At 51.3% G+C, this 21,950-nt stretch overlaps 2 protein-coding genes across 2 annotated transcripts in view; one reads left to right on the forward strand and one right to left on the reverse strand.

Moving 5' to 3' along the window:
- LOC135405247 (zinc finger protein 493-like) overlaps positions 1-21,950 on the reverse strand; it is a 292,184-nt gene that overhangs the window by 258,693 nt on the left and 11,541 nt on the right. The gene's annotated exons all lie outside the window — the stretch shown is intronic.
- On the forward strand, positions 12,580-14,922 carry LOC135405341 (zinc finger protein 239-like). The gene has a single exon (XM_064640018.1). It carries the CDS (start codon positions 13,437-13,439, stop codon positions 14,571-14,573), a length of 1,137 nt encoding a protein of 378 aa, XP_064496088.1. The 5' UTR covers positions 12,580-13,436; the 3' UTR covers positions 14,574-14,922.

Below are 21,950 nucleotides of genomic sequence, written 5' to 3' on the forward strand. Positions count from 1 at the left end.
CAGGATCTTAGGGAGGCAGTGGTTGGTCCTTCATTCTGGAGACGTGCCCTGCCCAGCACAGCTGTGTTCTCAGCAACATGGCCTCAATACTTGTGACTGCTGCTTGTTCTAGAACAGATGTATTGGTCACATAATCTGACCAGTGGATGTTTAGGATTGTACAGAGGCAGCACTGTTGGAAGCGTTCCAGGAGACGCAGGTGGTGGTGGTAGATGACCCATGATTCAGATCCATATAAGAGAGTGGACAGCACTATGGTTCTGTAAACACTGATCTCTGTACTTTTCTTCAAGTGTTTATTTCATCAAACTCTTTTATGAAGCTTTCCAAAAGCTCTCTATGCCTTTGCTAACCTGTTGTCTATCTCTGTCAATCTTACCATCCGAGGAGATGAGGCTGCCTAGGTAATTAAACTGCTGAACTGATTTGAGTTCTGATTGGCCAATGGTGATATGGGGATGATGGAAGACTTACTGAGGTGCCAGTTGATAGAGAACTTCTGTCTTCTTTAAGCTGACTTCCAGCCCAAAGAGCTCAGCAGTATCTGCAAAGCAGGATGTTAAACGCTGCAGAGCTGCTTCTGTGTGGGCAACAAGGGCGGCGTCATCAGCAGAAAGCAGCTCCCGGACAAGATGGTTTAAGGTCTTGGTGTGGGCCTTCAGTCGCCTTAGGTTGAAAAGGCTTCCATCAGTATGGTATCGAATGTAGATACCGTCCTGATCATCGAGGTCTGCCGTGGCCCTTTGGAGCATCCTGCTGAAAAAGATTATGAATACGGTTGGTGCAAGAACGCAGCCTTGTTTCACACCATTGGTTATTAGAAAGGGCTCAGAAAGTTCATCGCCATATCTGACTTGTCCGTGCTGATCCTCGTGGAGTGAGATGATCATTTTAAGGAACTTGGGGGGACAACCTAAACGTTCCAAAATCTGCCACAGACCTTTTCTGCTCACAGTATCGAAAGCCTTGGTGAGGTCGACAAAGGTTACATAGAGACCTTTGTTCTGTTCCCTACACTTCTCTTGCAGTTGTCTGAGAAAAAACACCATGTCTGTGGTGCTCCTGTTGGCTCTGAAACCACACTGACTTTCAGGTAGCATTCCTTCTGCTATAGCAGGTATTAGTCTGCTATATTAGGCAAGAGTATTCTTGCCAGGATTTTGCCAGCAATGGAGAGCAGAGTAATACCAGGGTAATATGAGCAGTCTGATTTAGTACTTTTCTTCTTATACAAAGTGATGATGACTGCATCTCGAAGGCCTGATGGTAGTTCGCCTGGTTCCCAACAGTGCACCACAAACTCATGAAATTTAGCATGGAGTGCAAGGCCCCCACATTTCCAGACTTTGGGTGGGATTCCATCAACCCCAGCTGCCTTGCTGATTTTTACCTGCTGTATGGCCTTAAGGGTTTCTCCTAAAGTGGGGGCAGTATCCAATTCATATTTCACTGGTTGTTGTGTGATGGACTGAATTGCTGAGTCTTGGACTACACAGTTGGTGCTGAAAAGAGTCTGAAAGTGTTCAGACCATCGATTCAGAATGGAGGTTTTATCTGTTAGAAGCGTTTGCCCATCAGCACTGAGTAGAGTGCTTTGGGCTTAGTATGTAGGCCCGTATGCTGAATAAAGGATTTTCTTCTTGTGTATACATATATATACACACACACTGAACAGAATGAAAATTGGAACCAAAAATGAAGTTGAAGTCTACTCAACTGTTGGTCATAAAGTGGAATTAAGTTTAGGAGAAAACATAACCTAATTAGGAGGTTATGAAAGGCACATTAGTATGTGCTGGAAAAGTAATTTTTATATATGAAAACTATTTTATGCTTTATATTATCTGTATAATACACAGTCTTACACAAACAAACCAAGGATGTGCATGAAGTTCACACTAAAGCTCTGTACTATATTTATTGCTCTCTGTGATCAGTGCTGCATTCAGGTTACATTTGACCTGCAGATGTAATGGAACCTCAGCAGAGTACAGAGTACAAGTGAGCAAGAAAATAATGATCTTGGGGTGGCAAAGAGGTTTCTCTACATTGCTTTTCTGTGATGAAGAAATCACTGTCCCAGAGAAATCTTTGCAGGTGACAGGCTTGAAAAGGAAACACCTTCACAGCCAGAGCCAGGAGATCAGAAACCTTGCAAAATTCAACTGCAGCCAATGTGGAGGAATCTGACTTAGTCTTGGTATAAATATGACTAATACTCCTCTTCCTTTAGCAGATGCACTAATTCATTTCTATAACCTGCAGCCTCCCCCAAAGTGCAGAAACTCCACAAGTGAAATTTGTTGAAGCTGAACATCAGATGAAAAGCTTCAGGCCTCTTCCAGCACGATTTCATCAGCTCTGCCTCCTCAAGAAGTCAGGAAAAAAAAATACAGCTACATGAAAAGTAAATGAGCAGCTTTTTCTGACTCTGGAACCAGAAAATGATGACATGAAACCCAGATCAAATGCAGCACTATCACTTGTCTTTCCAAATACCAGCATTAATTCTCTCTCTCACAGCTCCCAGAGACTTGTCATCCTGATTATCTTCCCCATGCCCTTGGGGGCATTTTTGGAGCCAATTTACACCTCTAATACTTTTTTCTCTCCTGGAGAGAGAACTGATTTTGCCTGCACATTGTAATCCTTTCAGAAGAACTTTTCCCTTTCCCCCCTAGTTTTCCTCACTTGTTGTTATTACTTTTTTCCCCCTAAGTTTAAAAATTAAAGCCTTTGCTCTGAAAGAGGGCGAAGGAAGAATGAAGAAGCTTCAAACCAAGGAGAAAAGCCTTAAAATCCGAATTTCTGTGAACAGCACAACAAGTCTCCTCCTGCATTAATGCCGCCTCACGAAATGGCAACGGCCTCTGCAGGCAGCTGCCTAAAAACACCCACGGCTCCTCAGGAAAACAGAAATGCAATTGTTATATTTTTTTTCCCCCCCTAAAGATTTAATTTTTCTCTCTTCACATTCAGCCCCTCGGTGACTCCTGAGAGCCCTCTGCAAAGCCATAAACTGACTCTTGGAGGAGCTTTTGGACACCCCCGGGATCCTCCCTCGCGCTGCCGTGGGGCCCGTGGGTGTGTGAGGGGCTGAGGGGTCGAGCGCCTGGACACTGATAAATAAATATCGGCACGCAGGGATACGGGCCCGCCCCCGCCGCGCTGCGCAAACGGCGCAGGGATACGCAAACGGCGTAAGACGGCGACGCGGGCGGCAATGGAGCGGCGCTACGCAAACGGCGTAAGGGGGCAACGGTAATGGTAGAGGAGGAAGTTACGTAAGTTGCGTAAGACTACGCAAATGGTGCAAGGTCACTGCCCTCAGCGCTACGCAAATGGCGGAAGGACCCCGGTGGCTTCCTAAGGGCTTGCGGAACCTTTCCCGGTTCATCCTCGTCCTCTCCAAAGGGCTCCCAGTTTGCCCCAGTCCCTCCCTAAGGGCTTCCAGTTCCCTCCTAAGGGCTCCCAGTCCATCCCAGTCCCCTCCTAACGCCGCTGCCCTCAGTGCTACGCAAATGGCGTAAGGAAGGACCCAGTCCCCACTTAAGAGCTCCTAGTTTATCCAAAAGCCTAAAGTCTCCCACTTTATCCCAGTACCTCCCAGTCCCTTCCTAAGGGCTCCCAGTCCATCCCAGTCCGCCCCAGTCCGCTCCTAACGCCGTTGCCCACAGCCCTACGCAAACGGCGTAAGGGGCTCTGCCGTTGCCCACAGCCCTACGCAAACGGCGTAAGGGGCCGCCGGTAACAGCAAAGGAAGGTAAGCTACGTAAACTGTGTAACTCTACGCAAATGGCGTAAGCGCCCTGCCCTCAGCGCTACGTAAATGGCGGAAAAGCCCCGGTTCCTTCCTCGGGGCTCCCAGTTTATCCCAGTACCTCCCAATCCTTTCCTAAGGGCTCCCCGTTCATCCCAGCTATCGCCGCGTTCTCGCGCTTCCAGAATTTTCTCCCTCCGCTTCCCAAATATAAAGGGACTTTCTGTGCTGACCACCGAGCCGGGAGCTCTGACGGGCTCGGCGCAGGGGCCGTGTGGTATTTGGTTTCTCTACAGTTCGTGTTTTTATAATGAAGGGGGAAGGGAAGGAAGGGAGCCGCTCCTACCAGCACGTCAATAATCTGTTGCAAAGGACTGGAGCTCTCAGACTCAGTTAGTCCTCCAGTGAACCATTTAGCTGCTGAAATAAATCCAGTCCCAGGCACAGAATGAGCAGGATTCGAGACAGAAAAGCCTGTGTGGGTACTCAGGGCATTGAGCTCATGCAGATTTGTGCACAGGTGCAACTTGGTACATTTTAGTACTGAGTGCTTTTGATACACAAACTGGCCACCGAAACTCCCTCGGATCACAGTGTGCAAAGTTGGGACAGCTTTATCCAGAACACATAGACCACACAATTTCTCAAAGCTGGATCAGAATCTGTGCCAGCCTGTGGTGGAACCATGAAAGCCACCCACAGGAATTGCATTTCCCATTCGGATATCAGGTGGGGACAAGTCCCTGCCACAGGAATGGAAAATCCATGGTGGGGTGGGAAGGGCCAAGATGCTGCCCTGGCAGAGAAGGGTGGATGTGCCACTGCAACATCTCCCAGCAACGCTGCTGTGGGTGGAAAAACACCATTAAGGTGGGACAAAGTCTAGGAAAGCAACTGCAGAGTCTGTCTCCTCTAAATGTGATGTCTCCCTCATCCAGACACAAAGCCATGCTTTGGACCTCCCTGCACCAGTCTTGCTTTTCCAGCTCCTTAAGTGCATCAGAACAAGACCAAAAAAATTACTTCTTTTTATATTCTTGTAGTTAGTTGACCCTGGCCAGATACCAGGTACCCACTAAAGCCGCTCTCTCACTCTCCCTCTGCAACTGGGCAGAGGAGAGAGAAAAAAAAAAAAAACAAACCAGCTAAAAATTCATAAGTAGAGATAAGAGCTGGGAGAGGTCAGTGACTGATCACCTTCATGGGCAAAACAGACTCCAAGTGGGAATAGTACTTAAACTTATTACTAACAGGATAAGAGCCAAAGAGTGAGAAATAAAACAGTCTTAAAAACACCTTCCCCCACCTTTCCTTCCATGTTCTCCCTCCTCCCCCCCAGCAGTGCAGGGGGACGGGAATGGGGGTCACGGTCAGTTGTTGTTTCTGCTGCTGCTCAGGGAGAGGAGTTGGAGTCCTTTCCCTGCTCCCATGGGGTCCCTCCCGCGGGAGACAGTCCTTGATGGACCTCTCCAACTTGAGTCCATCCCTCGGGCAGCAGCTCTTCCCAACCTGCTGTCCCGTGGGTCACTCCTCCATGGGGTCAGTCCTTCACGGATGAGCTGTACTTGCGTGGATCCCCCATAGGGGCCACGAGTCCTGCCCGGGAAAAACCTGCTCCAGCCTGGGCTTCCCTCTCCATGGGCTGCAGGTCCTTGCCAGGACCCTGCTCCATCCTGGGCCTGCCACGGGGTCACAGCCCCCTTCCTGCATCCACCTGCTCCAGCGTGGGAGCCTCCATGGGCTGCAGGGGGGTCTCTGCACCCCAATGGTCCCCCACGGGCTGCAGGGGGGTCTCTGCACCCCAATGCTCCCCTATGGGCTGCAGGGGGGTCTCTGCACTCCGATGCTCCCCCATGGCCTGCAGGGGGGTCTCTGCACCCCGATGCTCCCCTATGGGCTGCAGGGAGGTCTCTGTACCCTGATGGTCCCCCAGGGGCTGCAGGGGGGTCTCTGCAACCCGATGCTCCCCCAGGGGCTGCAGGGGCACAGCTGCCCCACCCTGCTCTGCCCCACGGTCTACAGGGCCTCAGCTCCGGTGCCTGGAGCACCTCCTGCCCCTCCTCCTGCCCTGCCCTTGGGGTCTGCAGTGCTGTTCCCATGGTCTCATTTTGCTCTTTCCTGGCTGGAACTCCTTCTGTGCCACAACTTTCTGTTCCTAAATATGTTATCCCAGAGGTGTTACTGTCACTCCTGACTGGCTCGGCCTTGGCCAGCAGCAGGAATTCCATCCTGGAGCCAGCTGGCATTGGCTCCACGGGACAGGGGAAGCTTCTGGCAGCTTCTAACAGAAGCCAGCCCTGTAGCCCCCCCGCTACCAAAACCCAACCACAGAAACCCACTGCACCCAGTTACTTCCACTTGCCCCAGGATGGTTCCAGTTTCCATCAGGATGATCCCAGTCACTTCCAGTTTATGCCAGTTGCCTCCAGCATGCACCCTGTCACTCCCAGTTACTTCCAGTTGCTTCCAGCATGATCCCAGTTGCTCCAAGGATGTTCCCAGTTGCCTTCCAGCATGGTCCCACTGGCTCCCAAATCCCCCCTGCATAGTTCCAGTCACTCCCAGTTTGATCCTGGTCCCTTACAGTCTCTCCCACTATAATTCCAGTATGGTGCTGGTCACTCCCACTATGATCCCAGTCACTGCCAGTCACTCCCAATAGGATCCCAGTTGCCCCCAAGGTGGTCCCAGTTGCTCCCAGTCACTCCCCCAGGATGGTTCCTTTCACTCTCAGGGACTCCCAGTCTGAGTCCAGTATGGCCCCAGTCACTTCCAGTCACTCCCTGGAGGATGCCATTTGCCTTTTGCATGGTCCCAGTTGCTCCCAGTATGATCCCAGTATGAGTCCAGTCACCCCCAGTATGATCCCAGTAACTTCCAGACACTTCCAGTATGAAGCCAGTTTGATCCCACTCATCCCCAGCATGGCTGCAGTCCCTCTCACACACTCCCAGGATTATTGCAGTCACTCCCAGTAAGACCCCACTAGGGGCCCAGCTGCTCTCAGTATGACCCCAGTACAACCTCAGTAGGGGCCCAGCTGCTCCCAGTATGATCCCAGTTGCCCCCAGCGTGGTTTCAGTTGCTCCCATTCACCCCTACTATGGTTCCAGTCACTCCCAGAATGATCCCAGTCTCTCCTAGTAGGATCCAAGTTACCCCCCAAGTTACCCCTGCATGGGCCCAGTTGCTCCCAGTCACCCCACTGTAGTTCCAGTCTCTCCCAGTCCCTCCCAGTATGACTCCAGTATGATCCCAGCGGCACCCTGTATGGTGGCACTCACACCCAGGATGAACCCAGACATTCCCTGTCACCCCCAGGATAAAACCATTTGCCCCCAGCAGGGTCCCACTTGCTCCCAGTCACCCCACTAGAGTTCCAGTCCTTCCCAGTAGGATCCCTGTCACTCCCAGTCTCTCCCAGTATATCCCAGCTGACCTCAGCATGCTCCCAGTCACTCCCAGTACACTCCCAGGCAGTCCCAGTATGATCCCAGTCACTCCTGGTCTCTCCCAGTATATCCCAGTTGCCTCCAGTGTGGTCCCATTCACTCCTGAATGCTCCCAGTAGCTTCCAGCATGATCCCAGTTGCTCGCAGCCACTCCCAGTCACCCCCAGTGGGGTCCTAGTGCCTCCCAGTATGATCCCAGTCAATTCCAGTGTGATCCCACTTGCTCCCAGTATATCCCAGTTGTGCCAACATGGTCGCAACTGCCCTCAGAATGCTCCCAGTCACTCCCAGTATGACCCCAGCCACCTTCAATGTGGGCCCAGTTGCTCCCAGTATGATCCCAGTTGTGCCCAGCATGGTCCCAGTTGCTCCCCTTTCCTCCCAGTGGGATCCTAGTAGCTCCCAGTTGCCCCTAGCATAGAACCAGTTGCTCCCAGTATGATCCTAGTCTGATCCTAGTATGATCCCAGTACAATCACAATTGCCACCAGTATGATACCAGTGACTTCCAGACACTTCCAGTATGAAGCCAGTTTGATCCCACTCATCTCCAGTATGGCTGCAGTCCCTCTCACACACTCCCAGTATTATTGCAGTCACTCCCAGTATGGTCCCAGTATGACTCCAATAGGAGCCCAGCTGCTCCCAGTATGATCCCAGTTGCCCCCAGTGTGGTTCCAGTTGCTCCCAGTCACCCCTACTGTGGTTCCAGTCACTCCCAGTATATCCCAGTTGCCTCCAACGTGCTGCCAGGTGCTCCCAGTATGATCCCTGTTCCCCAGTTCTGGTCCCAATGCATCCAGTCCGGGTCTCGGTGTATCCCGGTGTCCCCCCTGTCCCCCCACCCCAGTGTCACCCCCTTTTCTCTCCCCACAGAGCTCCTGAGCCGGCGGCGGCCGCAGCCCCTCCCCGGGGCCTCGGGCCCAGCCTGGACCCTCCCCCCGTCCCCTTGAGGATTTTGGGGGGTTGTGTGTCCCCCCCTCCCCTGCTGCCACTCTGCCTCCGCCCACCTGCTCCCAGTGATCCCAGTAAAGCTTCCCAGTTCTACCCAGTCCTGGTTATTGGGGGGCAATGGGAAGAGGCTTTGGGGGATCCCGAGGGGTGGAATCAAGTTTGGGGGAGCAGAACTGGCCCTGGGATGGATTGGGAATGGGGACCCCCCTTTGTTCCCCCTGTGTCAACCCACTCTGGGAGGGTCTTGGTGGGGCACCTGTCCCTTAAAAGGCACCCAGCTCACCCAAAAATGTGCTGGGACCCCTCTAAACCTGCACACAGGCCCTGGAGAACCCCGCAAACATACTCAGAGCCCATCCAGGACTCCACCTAACCCCTTTTTGGGGTGGTGGGACCCCAAATTGAGTTGGATGAAGCTGGGGATTGAGGGGATGATGTGGAAGATGTGAGAGGAGGGAAAAAATGGGGCTTGGGACCCTCAGAGTAATCCGGAGGTGGGGATTGAGGGGACTATGGAAAAGTGAATGAAAGAGGGAGAAGCATGGAAAAGGGGGGGTGGTCTGGTGGGTCAGATGGTCCTATGAGGGTCTTTGGGCACAGAGGGGCTGGGAAAGGGCAATGGCCCCCTGAGCTCCCAATTTACTGTGGGGTGCTGGGGACTGCTGGATCCAATCTCAGCCTTGGGTTATGCCAACACTTTCAGTTTAGAGGAATTACAGAGGTGTGACTGAAACACTTTTGTCCCCCAGGTTTTAAGGATAGCAAATCAGATCTCTTGATAGAAATGAATTATTTAGGGATACAAATGATCTGACAAAAGATCTTCATCAGGATTTTTTTACTGCACAATAGAAACACTAAAACTAACAGGAGTACAGCATAAGATAGGACAGTGCTCTACACTAAAGCAATTGTTGAAGCAATTCTACTCAAGCTGGCACAAAAGCAATAATTCTTAACTAGAGATGGATGGAATTCCCCCAGACCAATGCTCGTGGGGAGATCTCTGCTCTCAACCTCCAGGACTGACCTTGGGGGGGGTCCCTAGCCAAGGCAGGAATCTCCACACAGCCCTCAAGAAGGGTTCTGTTGGAAGAAGCTGCCCATGGGAAAGGGGACTGGCCCTTTCTGGTAGAAACCTCAGTCCGTTCAAGTGCAAAGGGCCGCTATGACAACCCCCCCCCCCAAAAGGACAAGACAGTTGGGGAAGGAAAGAGGGGCTTGGCTAACAGAGATCAAAGATTTCATGAGGTAAAACCAGGTTCAGTTCAGGCTGAGGGCGCTGCGGCACCGCCCGTGCGAACATTCCTGACGGGAGCGCGGCGGGCGGAGGGCGGAGGGTGGGCGGGGGGGAGCTCTCTAAAGGCGGTGCGCGCGCAGAGCGCCGTGGTTGCTTCCGGGAAGCAAAGATGGCGCTGGCTCCGTGCTGCACTGTGAGCTGGCGGGGCCTGCGGGAGAGCGGGGCTCTGGGGATCCCCCCGGGGGCTGCGGGGAGCGCGGGTGTGGGTGGAAAGGCTGGAGGGCTCGGGAGGGTTTAGCCGAGGGGTTCGGGGGTTCCCGAAGGGCAGAGCGCGGAGCCTGGAAGCCGCGCGGGGGGGGGCTCTGTCAACGCCCTGGCTGCACTGCGCAGGCGCGCCGGCGGAGTACTCAAGAGGGAACTTCAACTCCCATGAGGCTCTGCGCGATCCGCCATTACTTTTCCCGCCACAGCGCTCCTGCCGGCCCGGCGAGCCGACCCCAGGGAAAGGGGATCCCAGTGACCCCCCCCGAACCCCAGAGACCCCCAACACTCAGCACACAGAGACGTCACAGGGAGGGGGTCCCGAGGGTCCCCTAAAGCCTAGCAGTGTGTTCCGGGGGTCCCCAGCCCCCAGGGGAGGGGTCCTGGGGGTGCCCCCCAAAGTCTGGGCGGGAGATGTACCACATCCGGGTAAGGAGATCCCAGTGCCCCCAGTATAGACCAGTGACCTCCCAGTGACCCTCAGTTCAGCCCAGTAACCCCCTCAGTGACCAGCCAGTGTGTTCCAGTGACCTCCCACTGCCCCCAGTATGGCCCAGTGATTCTCCAGTGAGCACCCTGTAACCCCCAGTATGGCCCAGTAACTTCTGAGTGTCACCTCGTGTGTCCTGGTAATCCCCCAGTAACTTCCCAGTCCTTCCCAGTGCTCTTCCAGCATCCCTCAGTAACCCCCCAGTCCCTCCTAGTGCCCCCTGTTTCCCCCCAGTGTGTCCCAGTATCCCCCAGTAATCCCCGAAAGCCCCCCAGCTTTCCCCGTGTCCCCAGATGCCCTTGGCCTTTCTGTGAGTGTGTGTGTGGGGGGCGTTTTTGGGGTCAGAGGGTCCAGTGGGGGCTCCTGGGGTGAGATGGAGAGTTGGGGACATCAGGGATGGGGTTTGGGTACACTGGGGAGAGTGGGAAGGGCTTTGTGGGCAGTGGAATTGGGGGTGTCAAGAGGGGAATTGGGGTGATCTGGAGGCCCTGGGGACATTGGAGACACCAGGGGAGTCTTGAGGTCTTAAGGGAGGAAATTAGGGACACCAAGACTGTCTTGGGGACACCAGGGGGGTCTCAGGACTCATCTGAGCGTGCTGCTGCCCCTCCTCTTTACCCGCAGACATTATTAACCCCACCCAAATGTCCCCTAACCTCCATTTTCCTTTCAGTCCCCTCCCCCTACAGATCCCTTTGCCCTCCCAACACCGCTTTTAACTTCCCTAAATGCACCTAAAGCCCCCCAAAACCCTCCAACTCCCCATCCAACCCCTCTCCCTGATCCCCCCAAAGCTCCCCCAGCTCCCTCTGAAATGCCTCCAACCCCCCCCAAGGAGGGATCACCTGGCACCCTGGGACAGGAACACAGTGGGCTGTACTGGGGGCACTGGGCTGTACTGGGAGGGCATTGGGGGCGTCTCAGGTGTCCCAGGACAATGTGGCCCAGCTCCAGGAGAGATCTGGGGAGCAGTGAGGTACTGGTCTGCACTGGTTTGTGCTGGTCTGTCCTGGTCTGTCCCCCCAATCCCCCAATCCCCTCCCCAGCTCCCCCAGGGCCCTCCCACACCCCAAAGCCCCCTAGACCCTCCCAGGCCCCTGACTTGGTCCTGCTGCCCCTTGAGCATCTGCAGCTGCTGCAGAACCAGGCATTTCATCAGCAAATGTGCAGGTGACCCCAAGCTGGGGGTGTGTTGATGTGCTGGAAGGCAGGAGGGCTCTGCAGAGGGACCTGGCCCAGCTGGATCCATGGGCTGATTGCAAGGGGATGAGGTTCCAGCAGGCCAAGGGCCGGGTCCTGCCCTTTGGGCACAAGAAGCCCCGTCAGCCCCCCGGGCTGGGGCCAGAGTGTCTGGAGAGCAGGCAGGCAGAAAGGGAGCTGGGAGTGTGGATGGACAGGCAGCTGAAGAGGAGGCAGAGTGTGAGCAGTGTGATGTTAGAAAAGCAGGCTAAGTTGTGGACTGGTTGTAGAAGGAGGAGGAAGCCCAGAGGCCAGTGCAAGCAGGCAGCCCTGAGCTTGCACCTGATGTCCCCTCCCTGCAGGTTCCTGTCCTTGAGCCCAGGCCCTGAGGTGAGGCTGAGAAGTGGCGCGGAGGTGAGCCCAGAGCTGTCCCTGAGGTGAGGCTGAGAATAAGTGCAAGGCAGAGGTGCTGCTGAGGAAGGAGAGCCCTGTGGTGGGGAAGAAGACAAAGCTGTGAGTGCCCGTCCCCGAGCAGGTGCTGTGTCCATCCCCTGTGTGCCAGGTGAGCTGGGGCTTTGCTGCAGAGCTGCGGGCGCTGATTTGAGGGTCTCCAAGTGCTGAGATGGTGGGCACCCAGGAACACAAACTGTGCCTGGCCACGGAGCCTGCAAGGAGGAGCAGAGACAGCCCTGGCAGTGTGGGGGTCCAGGTTGTCCCTGTGCCTTCCCCTGCAGGCCCTGGCTGTCCCTGCTGGGCCCCTGTCCATCCCCATCAGGTCCTTGCCCGTCCCCCCCGGGCTGAGCTCCCCCCAGGAAGTGCCGTGGAGCTGAAGCTGCTGCCATCCCCCCCTGCAGCCGCTGCCCCAGCCAAGGGAGCAGCAAAGGCAGGACCAGGAGCAGAGGCAGCAGCAGGGGAGCCCTGGGGGGGCCGGGAAGGTCTTGTGTGGGTCAGGAAAGAGGCGCTGGGCACGAGGCCGGGGCTGTGCTGAGCAGGCCCAGCCCTCACATCCCCCCAGCCAACGCCGGCTGCCCGGGGAGCTTGGGAGGGACCCCCAGCCCGTGTGCCCCACACTGAGCTGGCAGAGAGAGAGCCAAGGGACAGGGCCACGGGCAGGGCCACGGGTGAGGGACAGGCAGGGCCATTGCAGGGTCACGGTGAGGGCACAGCCTGTGGCAGCAGAGCTGCCCAGGGCCGGGGGCAGCCGGGGGTGTTGGTGCCAGGCAGTGCTGGGGCTGAGCAGAGCACGAGGCCTCTTGCAGACTCCTGGAGCAGCCTCCCACGTGTCAACCCTATTCTCAGGGCACACACATTTCTTTGGGCCAAAGAACCTTAAAACAGTTGGCACTGACTACACTTTACCACCATCTGTTCTCCAGCTGCTCTGCTGGTTCAGAGCAGCACAGTAAGACAGTGGGGATCCCTGGTATCCTTGGAAAGGCAAGGTCCAGAAATGGGGAGGAGGGGGGGCAGAGAAGGGGAAGCCTGGACAGTGGGGACCCCTGGGATCCCCGGGACAACAAAGTGGGGAACCTGGAGAGGGGGAAGGTCTGGGAACGCCGCACCCTGAAGGTGAAAGTCAGAGCAGAAGGGACCCTTGGGACCCCCAATACTGCCAGCATCCCAAAGTGGGACCCCCAGCATCCCAGACAGGGCAGACCCTCTGAACCACAGAGGGCAGAGACCACAATGGGGGAAGTCTTGGGAGCGCTTTTTTAGACAGAATTTTCATATTCTTGAGTATTTTTTTCCTGAATCTCAACTTTTTGCAGTCTGGGGGGGGGCTTCATCTTGCTATTTCTGAGAGGTTGTTTGCCTGAATCCTGGTGGTTTGGGTTTTTCTGGGCTGAATCTTGGTGTTTTGGAGGTTTTTATGGACACAGGATGCCCAGTGAGTTCTAGAGATGGACTTGGGCAGGAGGAACCCCCAAGCCAACATGCTCAGCCCTTGTTTTCCCCCCATCAGGATTTGTCCTTCCCAAAGCTTGGGCGGATGGAGGAGGAGGCTGCGAGGAAGAGGAAGATGCCTTGGGCCCCCCAGGCAGGTGAGGAGGAAGTCAGTGTCCCTTTGGGCGGGTGTTGTGCTGGCTCTGTCAGCCCAGCATGGCCCCGGCTGCAGGACAACCCCGCTGGCGCCGCCGTCCTGCCGGGGCCGGAGTTGGGGGGATGTCCTTGGCCTTCCCTGTGGGCCGGAGGCAAATCCCCTCCCTGTCCTTCTTGCTTCCTGCCCCAGGCCCCGAGCTGAGGACGGAGAGCCCGGAGGACAAATCCCCCCGTGAGACCCTGGTGGGAGAGGCCGTTTTGAAGGGCTCCCCGGCGCAGGAAGGCAGCGGGGAGGGAAAGGGCCGGAGATCCCCCCGCAGGAGGGGCTCCAAAGCCATCCCAGGGTGCTCTGAGGAGGAAAGAGCCAGCCTGTGCCAGGAAGGCGGCCGGAGCTTGAGGCGGAGCTCTGAGCTGGTGGTCCCTGATCAGCCTCCCAGCAGGGAAAAGCCCTTCAGGTGCTTGGAATGTGGGAAGACCTTCAGCAGGAGCACCACCCTCCTCTCTCACCAGCACATCCACACTGGGGAACGTCCCTACCCCTGTGGGGAATGTGGGAAGAGCTTCAGGCAAAGCTCCAAGCTTATCCAACATCAGCGCATCCACAGTGGGGAATGGCCCTACACATGTAGGGAATGTGGGAAGGGCTTCAGTGACAGGTTCACTCAACGCATCCACCAGCGCATCCACAGTGGGGAACGGCCCTACACGTGTGGGGAATGTGGAAAGAGCTTCAACTGGAACTCCAACCTCCTCACCCACCAGCGCATCCACACTGGAGAACGTCCCTACACGTGTGGGGAATGTGGGAAGAGTTTCAGACACAGCTCCACCCTGCACTCCCACCAGCACATCCACACTGAGGAACGGCCCTACACGTGTTGGGAATGTGGGAAGAGCTTCAACTGCAGCTCCCACCTCCACACCCACCAGCGCATCCACACTGGGGAACGGCCCTACAAGTGCTTGGAATGTGGGAAGAGGTTTCAGACCAGCTCTCATCTCCTCAGACATGAGCGGACGCACACGGATGAGAGGCCCTTCCGCTGCACCGACTGTGGGAAGGGCTTCAAGCAGAACTCCACCCTCGTCACCCACCGGCACATCCACACCGGGGAGAGGCCCTACAAGTGTGGGGCGTGTGGGAAGAGCTTCATCCGAAACTCTACCTTGACCAAACACCAACGGACCCACCAGTAAGGGAAGCCCTACCAGTGCCCCAACTGCAGGAAGAGCTTTGGCTGTAGGACTGACACGCAAAAAAGGTTTCAAAAGGTCTTCAGGATTTTGAGTATCTGCACTCCAACATCAGTTTATTCTTTTGAATATGTGTAAGTTTAACATCATTTTAGTCTGAAAGCCAAATTCACCACTACCCCATTCCCTGATAACCGTGGGCTGATTCTGACAAGTGAGGCAGAAATTACCCACTGCCCAGCAAAAACCAGTGGGGCCAGCCAGTGGTCTCTGCCCTGGCAGCCCAGTTTCCCCAGTCTCATCTCAAAATGACCAGTTACACTGAAGCAAAGAGCACTGGAACCAGTGCAAGAAGCCCCAGTCTGACTTTCACACCTGCCCATGTCTCCTGTTTTCTGCTGCTCTACAGACTTCCTTGTTTAAAATACAATGGGAAAATGAACAGTTTTTGGGGTTGTTTTGGTTTTGGGCTCGGGTTTTTTTTTCCCTCACTGTTCTCATTAGCCTCATTTCAAATCTATTTCGGTGTTTGAAGATGAATTAAAATTTTGAATGATTTTTAATCTTAATGCCTTGACCAAAGTATCAAAACATCAAAAATAAAAAAAAAAAACAAACCACAAAGCTTTCCATTATTGTCACAATCAAACACTCAGAAGTACTAACATAAGCACAGTGAAAACCCCATAAATAAGACCATTAAAATAATTTTAATATTTATATATTATTATATTTTTACCTAAGCTTAACATAGGAAATTTTATTCCTGACATCAGCTTTCCCCACCTCTCAAAAAGGTAATTTAGTTACATCTTAGTCACCCTTGAAAGGCTCTTTCCAGTTGGGTTGGCCTCTGCCTTAGACACTCATGAGATCTGCCAAAACCAGTTTAAGGGCAAGTTTCCCTACCAGGTTCAACTGCATTGGTTTTACCAAAAACTTTGCAAGTAACCCCACAACTTTCATCTTAAACTCTTCTCTCAACCTTGTAAAATAATTAGCAGTAAACAGACCTGATAATGTGTTATAATTAAGAATTTCTTGTTTTCAGAGTTATTCATACACTAAAAAGATGCCACAGGAATGGCCAAAATATTAATAGCAACTTCTACACTTTAGAAGTCTACATTTGGTTTAAAAGATTTCACAGTGGTTGTTTCCTTAGGAATTCAGGCACATTTTACTAACAAGTTTCAATAAAGTTACAAAAACATCTTCCTCCACTAAGACACATGCAGTGATCCTAACCTGAGGTAGGCACTGAAAAGCCCAACTCTTTTCTTAGATGTCACGAATCTTTCATTCCTTCTGCCACATCAATTAGGCATCAGCCCATTTTTCAAGCTGCTGTTATCTACCAGCTCCTGCTTTGGTTTCCAAGCCCAGTATTTTGGCCACGATAAAATCAGGGACCTGGGCAGTCATGTCAGAATGACAAAGAGTACTGGCACTCCCTGCCAAGGGAGACAAACCATTCCCAACCTCGACCAAAGGTTCAAGGCAACAATTCTGAAACAATTTTACAATGTTTTTCTCTTCAGTTTTTTGCTGCAATTCTCTGTTGCTCTATTAAAAGACCACAGCAGTGAAGGACAAGGCCTGATGGCCAAACCCAGGGCTTCAGCCACTTGAGGTCTATTGAAATCTCTCTGTGAGGAAAAGCTGAGAGAATTGGGATTGTTGAGGCTGGAGAAGGGAAGGCTTTGGGGTGACCTAATTGTGGCCTTCCAGTGCCCTCAGTAAAGTCATGGACAACACCCAGCTGGGTGTGAGTGTGGATGTGCTGGAGGGCAGGAAGGCTCTGCAGAGGGATCTGGACAGGCTGGATCAATAAGGCCAAGTGTCAGGGCCTGCCCTTGGCTCCCAACAACCCCCTGGAACGCTCCAGGCTGGGGGCAGAGGGGCTGGAGAGCTGCTCAGCAGGAAGGGACTTGGGGGTGCTGCTTGACAGGGACTGGATATGAGGCAGAGTGTGCCCAGGGGGGCAAGAAGGTCAAGGGCATCGTGGTCTTTGTGGAGAAGAGTGTGGCCAGCAGGAGCAGAGAACTGATTGCCCCTCTGTGCTGGGCACTGGGGAGGCCCCACCTGGAGTGCTGTGTCCAGTTCTGGGCCCTCAGTGCCAAAAGGCCCTTGAGGGGCTGGAGCGTGTCCAGAGAAGGGACCGGAGCTGGGGAAGGCTCTGGAAAACATGTCTGCTGAGGGATGGCTGAGGGAACTGGGCTTGTTGAGTCTGGAGAAGGGGAGGCTCAGGAGGGACCTCATTGCTCTCTGCAATGACCTGAAAGGAGGTTTTAGTGGGTGTGGGGGTCGGTCTCTTCTGCAAAGCCTTTAGTGACAGGAAGAGAGGAAACGGCCTTAAATTGCGTTGGGCAATGTTCATATTAGATGTTAAAGAACCCTTTTTCCACTGAGAGAGTGTTCAGGCATTGGATCAAGTAGCCCAGGGAGGTGGTGGAGTCTCTGGAAGTGTTCAGGTGTGTGGTGGGTTGACTTTGGCTGGACACCAGGTGCCCTCCCAGCTGCTCTATCACTCCCCTTCCCAACAGGACATGGGAGAAAGTAAGGTTGAAAAAACAAAATAATGGGTTGGGATAAGGCAGTTTATTTAAAGCAAAAAGCAGAACAAAGCTTGTACACACAGAAGCCAAAGACAGCAGGGTTTGTTCTCTGCTTCCCATGAGCAGCCATGGTCGGCCACTCCCGAGGAGCAGGGCTTGGGTCCGCGGGACGGTTCCTCAGCAGGCAGCCATCAGACAATGAATGCCCCCCTCCTGCTCCCTGCCTCAGCTTTTAGAGCTGAGCTGACCTCCCATGGGCTGCAATGTCCCTTGGGTCAGTTGGGCTCAGCTGGCCTACTTGGGTCCCCTGCCAGGCTCTTGCCCTCAGCTAAGGAAGGAATGTCCCAGTGTTGGTGCTGTGCTCAGCAGTGGCCAAAACACTGGGGTGTTCTCAACCCCCTTCCAGCTGCCAATGCCAAGCCCAGCCCTGGGAGGGCTGCTGTGGGGAACTGAACTGCAGCTCAGCCAGACCCAACCCAAATATCTATGGCACATATTCTATAGAATCCATCCTTAGGTGTTGTATGAGAGATCTTTAAGATATTACAAATAATAAGCAATAATAAGGCAAGTGTCCTCCTTAGGGACACACACTTCAGAAGGGACCTTACACTTGACCCCCCCTCTCTTGAGCTTCAAGCCACCCAGTGCCACAGAGGGGGACAGAGCTCCTGTGGAACATTCTATTCCATTGGCACAGAGCAAGGAATAAACCCAACCTACTGCCTGAGTTTGTTCCCTGGGGGTCTCTGCAGCAGCAAGCACAGCCCCACACTGACTGCTCTGGGCTGTGCAGGCATTTGTGGTTCTGCCTGTCTCACACACCCCCCCAACCTTGGGATGGATCTGGATGTCACTGGATGTGATGTCATGAGGGAGATGTGATGACACAGGAAAGATGTGATGTCACCGGGGAGCTGTGATGTCGCAGGAGAGCTGTGATGTCACGGGGAGGATGTGATTTCACAGGGATGCTATGATGTGATGTCATATGATGGATGTGATGTCATAGAGAATCCTTGATGTCACAACAAAGATGTGATGTCACAGGGGAGCTGTGATGTCACATGGGAAGTGTGATGTCACAGAAATGGTATGATGCCATATGATGGATGTGTCACCATAGGGGAGATGTGAAGTCACAGGGCAGCTGTGATGTCACAGTCGAGCACGGGATGTTACAGGGATGATATGAGATCACAGGAGAGATGTGATGTCACAGGAAGGATGTGATGTCACAGGGCAGCTGTGGTGTCATGGGGAGGTGACAACGGCCAAGAATGCACTCAGATTGGGTCTCAGCTGCATTACGTTTGTTCCATCCCCCATTGCAGTAAATATTTCCTTAGAGTTTTTTACATTCCTCTGCAACTTCAGAGCTGCAACTGCTCAAATTCAAGGCCTACCATCCAGTTGTTTCCCACAATTCCTCCTTTTTGTTTTTAAATTGAAAAATAAGGTTTGGGAGAAATTCTGACCAATCACTCGTTGAACACAAGATATCAAACAGGGGACACATAATAAAATACACAAAACTTCTTCTGCAAACGAAACTTCATTTAACTCAGGGTTATCTGTCTCTTATTTTTTATCTAAAGGTGCTTCTGCATATGTGAGGTAATATAGTTTATGCATTTGTGAGCAAAACCAGAATATATTAATAATCATATATTCACACATTCACATGCATACATTCACACAACTTTCATGCGTGATGGCATCACTTCATGCTCTCACACAAACATACTTTTGAATTGTATTTTACTGTGTTTTCTGGTTGTGAGCTGAAAAATTATCATTCTTGTGTTTTGCCCTTAGGTGAGTAAGATCTAATTATGTATTTCTTGTTTTTATGAGAGGATAACTTGGAAAACATAAACATATTTCTGCTTCATGTTCAATTCAAAACCCAAATACATACAAACATTCTTACAGTTTAAAGATAAATATATACTCCTTCTATTTTTAAAGCAAAACACACACTTTTCTATGCAAATGGGCTTCTGGACTTCAAAGAGAACTTGTCAGCAGTTACTACAAAAACTTCAAAAGCTCTACTTCTCCACCACTTTCATGTATGCATCTTAAAACAATTTTGGCTGTTTACATAAACAACTTCAAAAAAACAGTTAGTAGGACCATCTCAATGAACCTGTGTTTCCTCACTCCCTCCCCTTCCCCTTTTTTTTTTTTTTTTGTACCTAAATTAAACTGTTAGGTTAGTTGTTACATGAATAAAAAGCCTTGCTTTGTTGACTTTGAGCTTAGTGTCCTGTGTAAGGACAGGTTTTTATATAAGTTGCCTATGACATGCTGTATCTCAGGGGTCTGTCTTAACATCATCTTCTTTTTCACTGTTTCTGTCAAATGTTTTTGGAGGGTTGTCAACTAGATTCAAAATACCAATTAATCTCAAGTTATACAAGATGATTGTGTCAGGGACAAAGTTCCCGTCTATCAGCGCTTGCATCATCCAGTTAAGCACAAATACATTCCCCCCGCATGGTCTGTGGTTGGACCATGCCATTGTTGAACAAGTTAAGCAGCGTATTGATGAAAAACAAGGAAAACAACATAAAATATCCACAACAAAGGACTCATAGTAAAAGCGTAGACAATAATCTCTTTGTAATCACATCCATCTTTAGTGAAGAGATCGGAATAGGTTCCAGCTGTTCCTGCATCACTGGGTCAGCCAGGGTCACTTGCATGCTATGCTGTGGCTGTAAGTAATCATAATCTCTTTGCAGTCAGCATAAAGGGGGTCAGCATCCTACTTTTGAACGTAGACTTAGTCTCCAAGTTGGAACAGATGAATAGGAGTGCTCAATCTCACAGGTCCGGAGCACAGAATGAACTTGTAGAATTTCTGCAAAGTAGAGCCTGGACTATTAAACAATTTTAGCAAAAGAATTTCAAATTTCAGAATTTTTGTAACTTGGCTGTATGAGAGGAATTTAGGTTCTATAGCACAAAGTGGTTGGCTGTCAGTTACTAATAAAAGGCTGTAGAGAATCATGTAGGACAAAGCAGGTAGTGCAATACAATCAGGCACCAGGCACTGTCACTGCTTGTGTTAAATGGTCAAGGCTTGTGTGCTGTGAAGAACCCAAGAGCATGAAGAGCATGAAGAAAAATATCCAGGGCATGATCAAAATTCACTCAACGAAGGCATTCAGTAAAGCAATGCACAAGTTAGACAAAACATTCAAACAACTTAAACCAACCACCATGCTATGAAGTTAGCAGTCTATTAAAAGATTGCAGGCATGATGCGAGCTGGGGCCTATGGGGGGACTGGACACTTTCTTTGCTTTTCAGCACAGGGCCCTTCTTCCATGAGGCCCAGCACCCCATGCACTGTTATTTATAATCTTGTGTGGACTCGTAAACTAAGAGGTTTCCTTCACATGTTGCAGTAGTTAGAGAGGAGAGAGAGAGATTCAAAACAATCCTTGCCACTTGCTATAAAACCACTGGGACAAAACATATACAAACAACACCCATCTTCATGAAAGACAATAAAACATAATATCAATAACTATAGTATTGCCTGGTAACCTGACAGCACTATTCAAACTATACAAGCAATCCACCCTTTCAAAGCCTTTCCAGTCTGGATATGATACAGAAGTTTGAGTTTGTTTTTCAAATTTTAGCTAATTCATAATACAAATTCAATTATATTATAACCCTCTATACTGGAGAAAAATGCAAGTTTTGACTCTAACTCTGATCCTCGCCCACCAGCAATACAACACCACATACAGAAAGAATAATTTAAAACACATTGTTGGTGACAGAGACTTTCTTAACTCTGGAATAGTAGATTCAGGGATCTATTAGGGCAAGAGGCCTGCTATATAAGAAAGAAAAAACCAATGCATTTTGTTCTTCAAGATGCATGGCCTGCATTGAATGGCTAATGCATGGCTGTAGTTATTGTTCTGATTAATACAAAGATGACAAAAGCAATTGGAACAGTTTCTCTCATTTACTGTGTTCTGCATCATCTTCTCAGTCTCGGGCTTGGCTCACCAGAGCCACAGACTGGCTCCTCTTATTCATGAGAATTACTAATGATAGATTGAGAGTGAATACTTTTTGATTTGTGATATAACTAAATGAATAAGGATCACTTGAAGGCATATTAAAGGTATTGTTAGTCATATTAATTACAACATCGGGTGCATCTCAGGTCTTTTCAATACAGACTATACATTTTTTGCACTTGGGATCAAATTAAAGATTTAGTTTTGTTTTCTCTCTTTTTCCAAAATTCTAATCAAGGATGGAGAAGGCCAGATTCCAGCTTGCAGCTGGTTCTTTAGATGTGATCCCTATTATCTGCTTGTATTTTTAGGGTTTTTTTGTCTATGAAATTCTGGTAAGAGAACAAAATTCACAACATAAGCAGCACAAAGGAGAGCAAATAACTAGTTGTAAGATCATGTAAAAATCAGCTGAGTAAACTTTTTAAACACAATTCTAAAGACGTGATCAGCATAATGCCAACCCAGGGTAAGGCCTCTGGCTTTACCCACTTGTATTCACAGCACCAGCTGTGGGGGTGTTTCAAGAAGACAGTTCCCCCACTCCTGCAGACTGAGGGTCTAGAGAAACCCTGAGCAAAGTACACACAGAACCTGACAGGGTCACTCCACTGTCACGGTCACTTCTCAGTTTATAACAGGGAGATAGAAAGATGTTTTATCTAAGAGTTAAGGAAATCCTCAGCCTGCTGGCTTTCCATTGATCTTATTTGCAAAGCTGTAGTTTTTAGAAAGCAGGGGGGTTCTACACCCCACCCCCAGGCCCGAGA

This window comes from Pseudopipra pipra, chromosome W (genome assembly GCF_036250125.1).
Source record: "Pseudopipra pipra isolate bDixPip1 chromosome W, bDixPip1.hap1, whole genome shotgun sequence".
Classification (NCBI taxonomy): Eukaryota; Metazoa; Chordata; class Aves; order Passeriformes; family Pipridae; genus Pseudopipra; species Pseudopipra pipra.

Bases quoted from the DNA above. Each gene is read 5' to 3' on its own strand.
- LOC135405341 (XM_064640018.1), top strand. From the start codon at position 13,437: ATGGCCCCGGCTGCAGGACAACCCCGCTGGCGCCGCCGTCCTGCCGGG.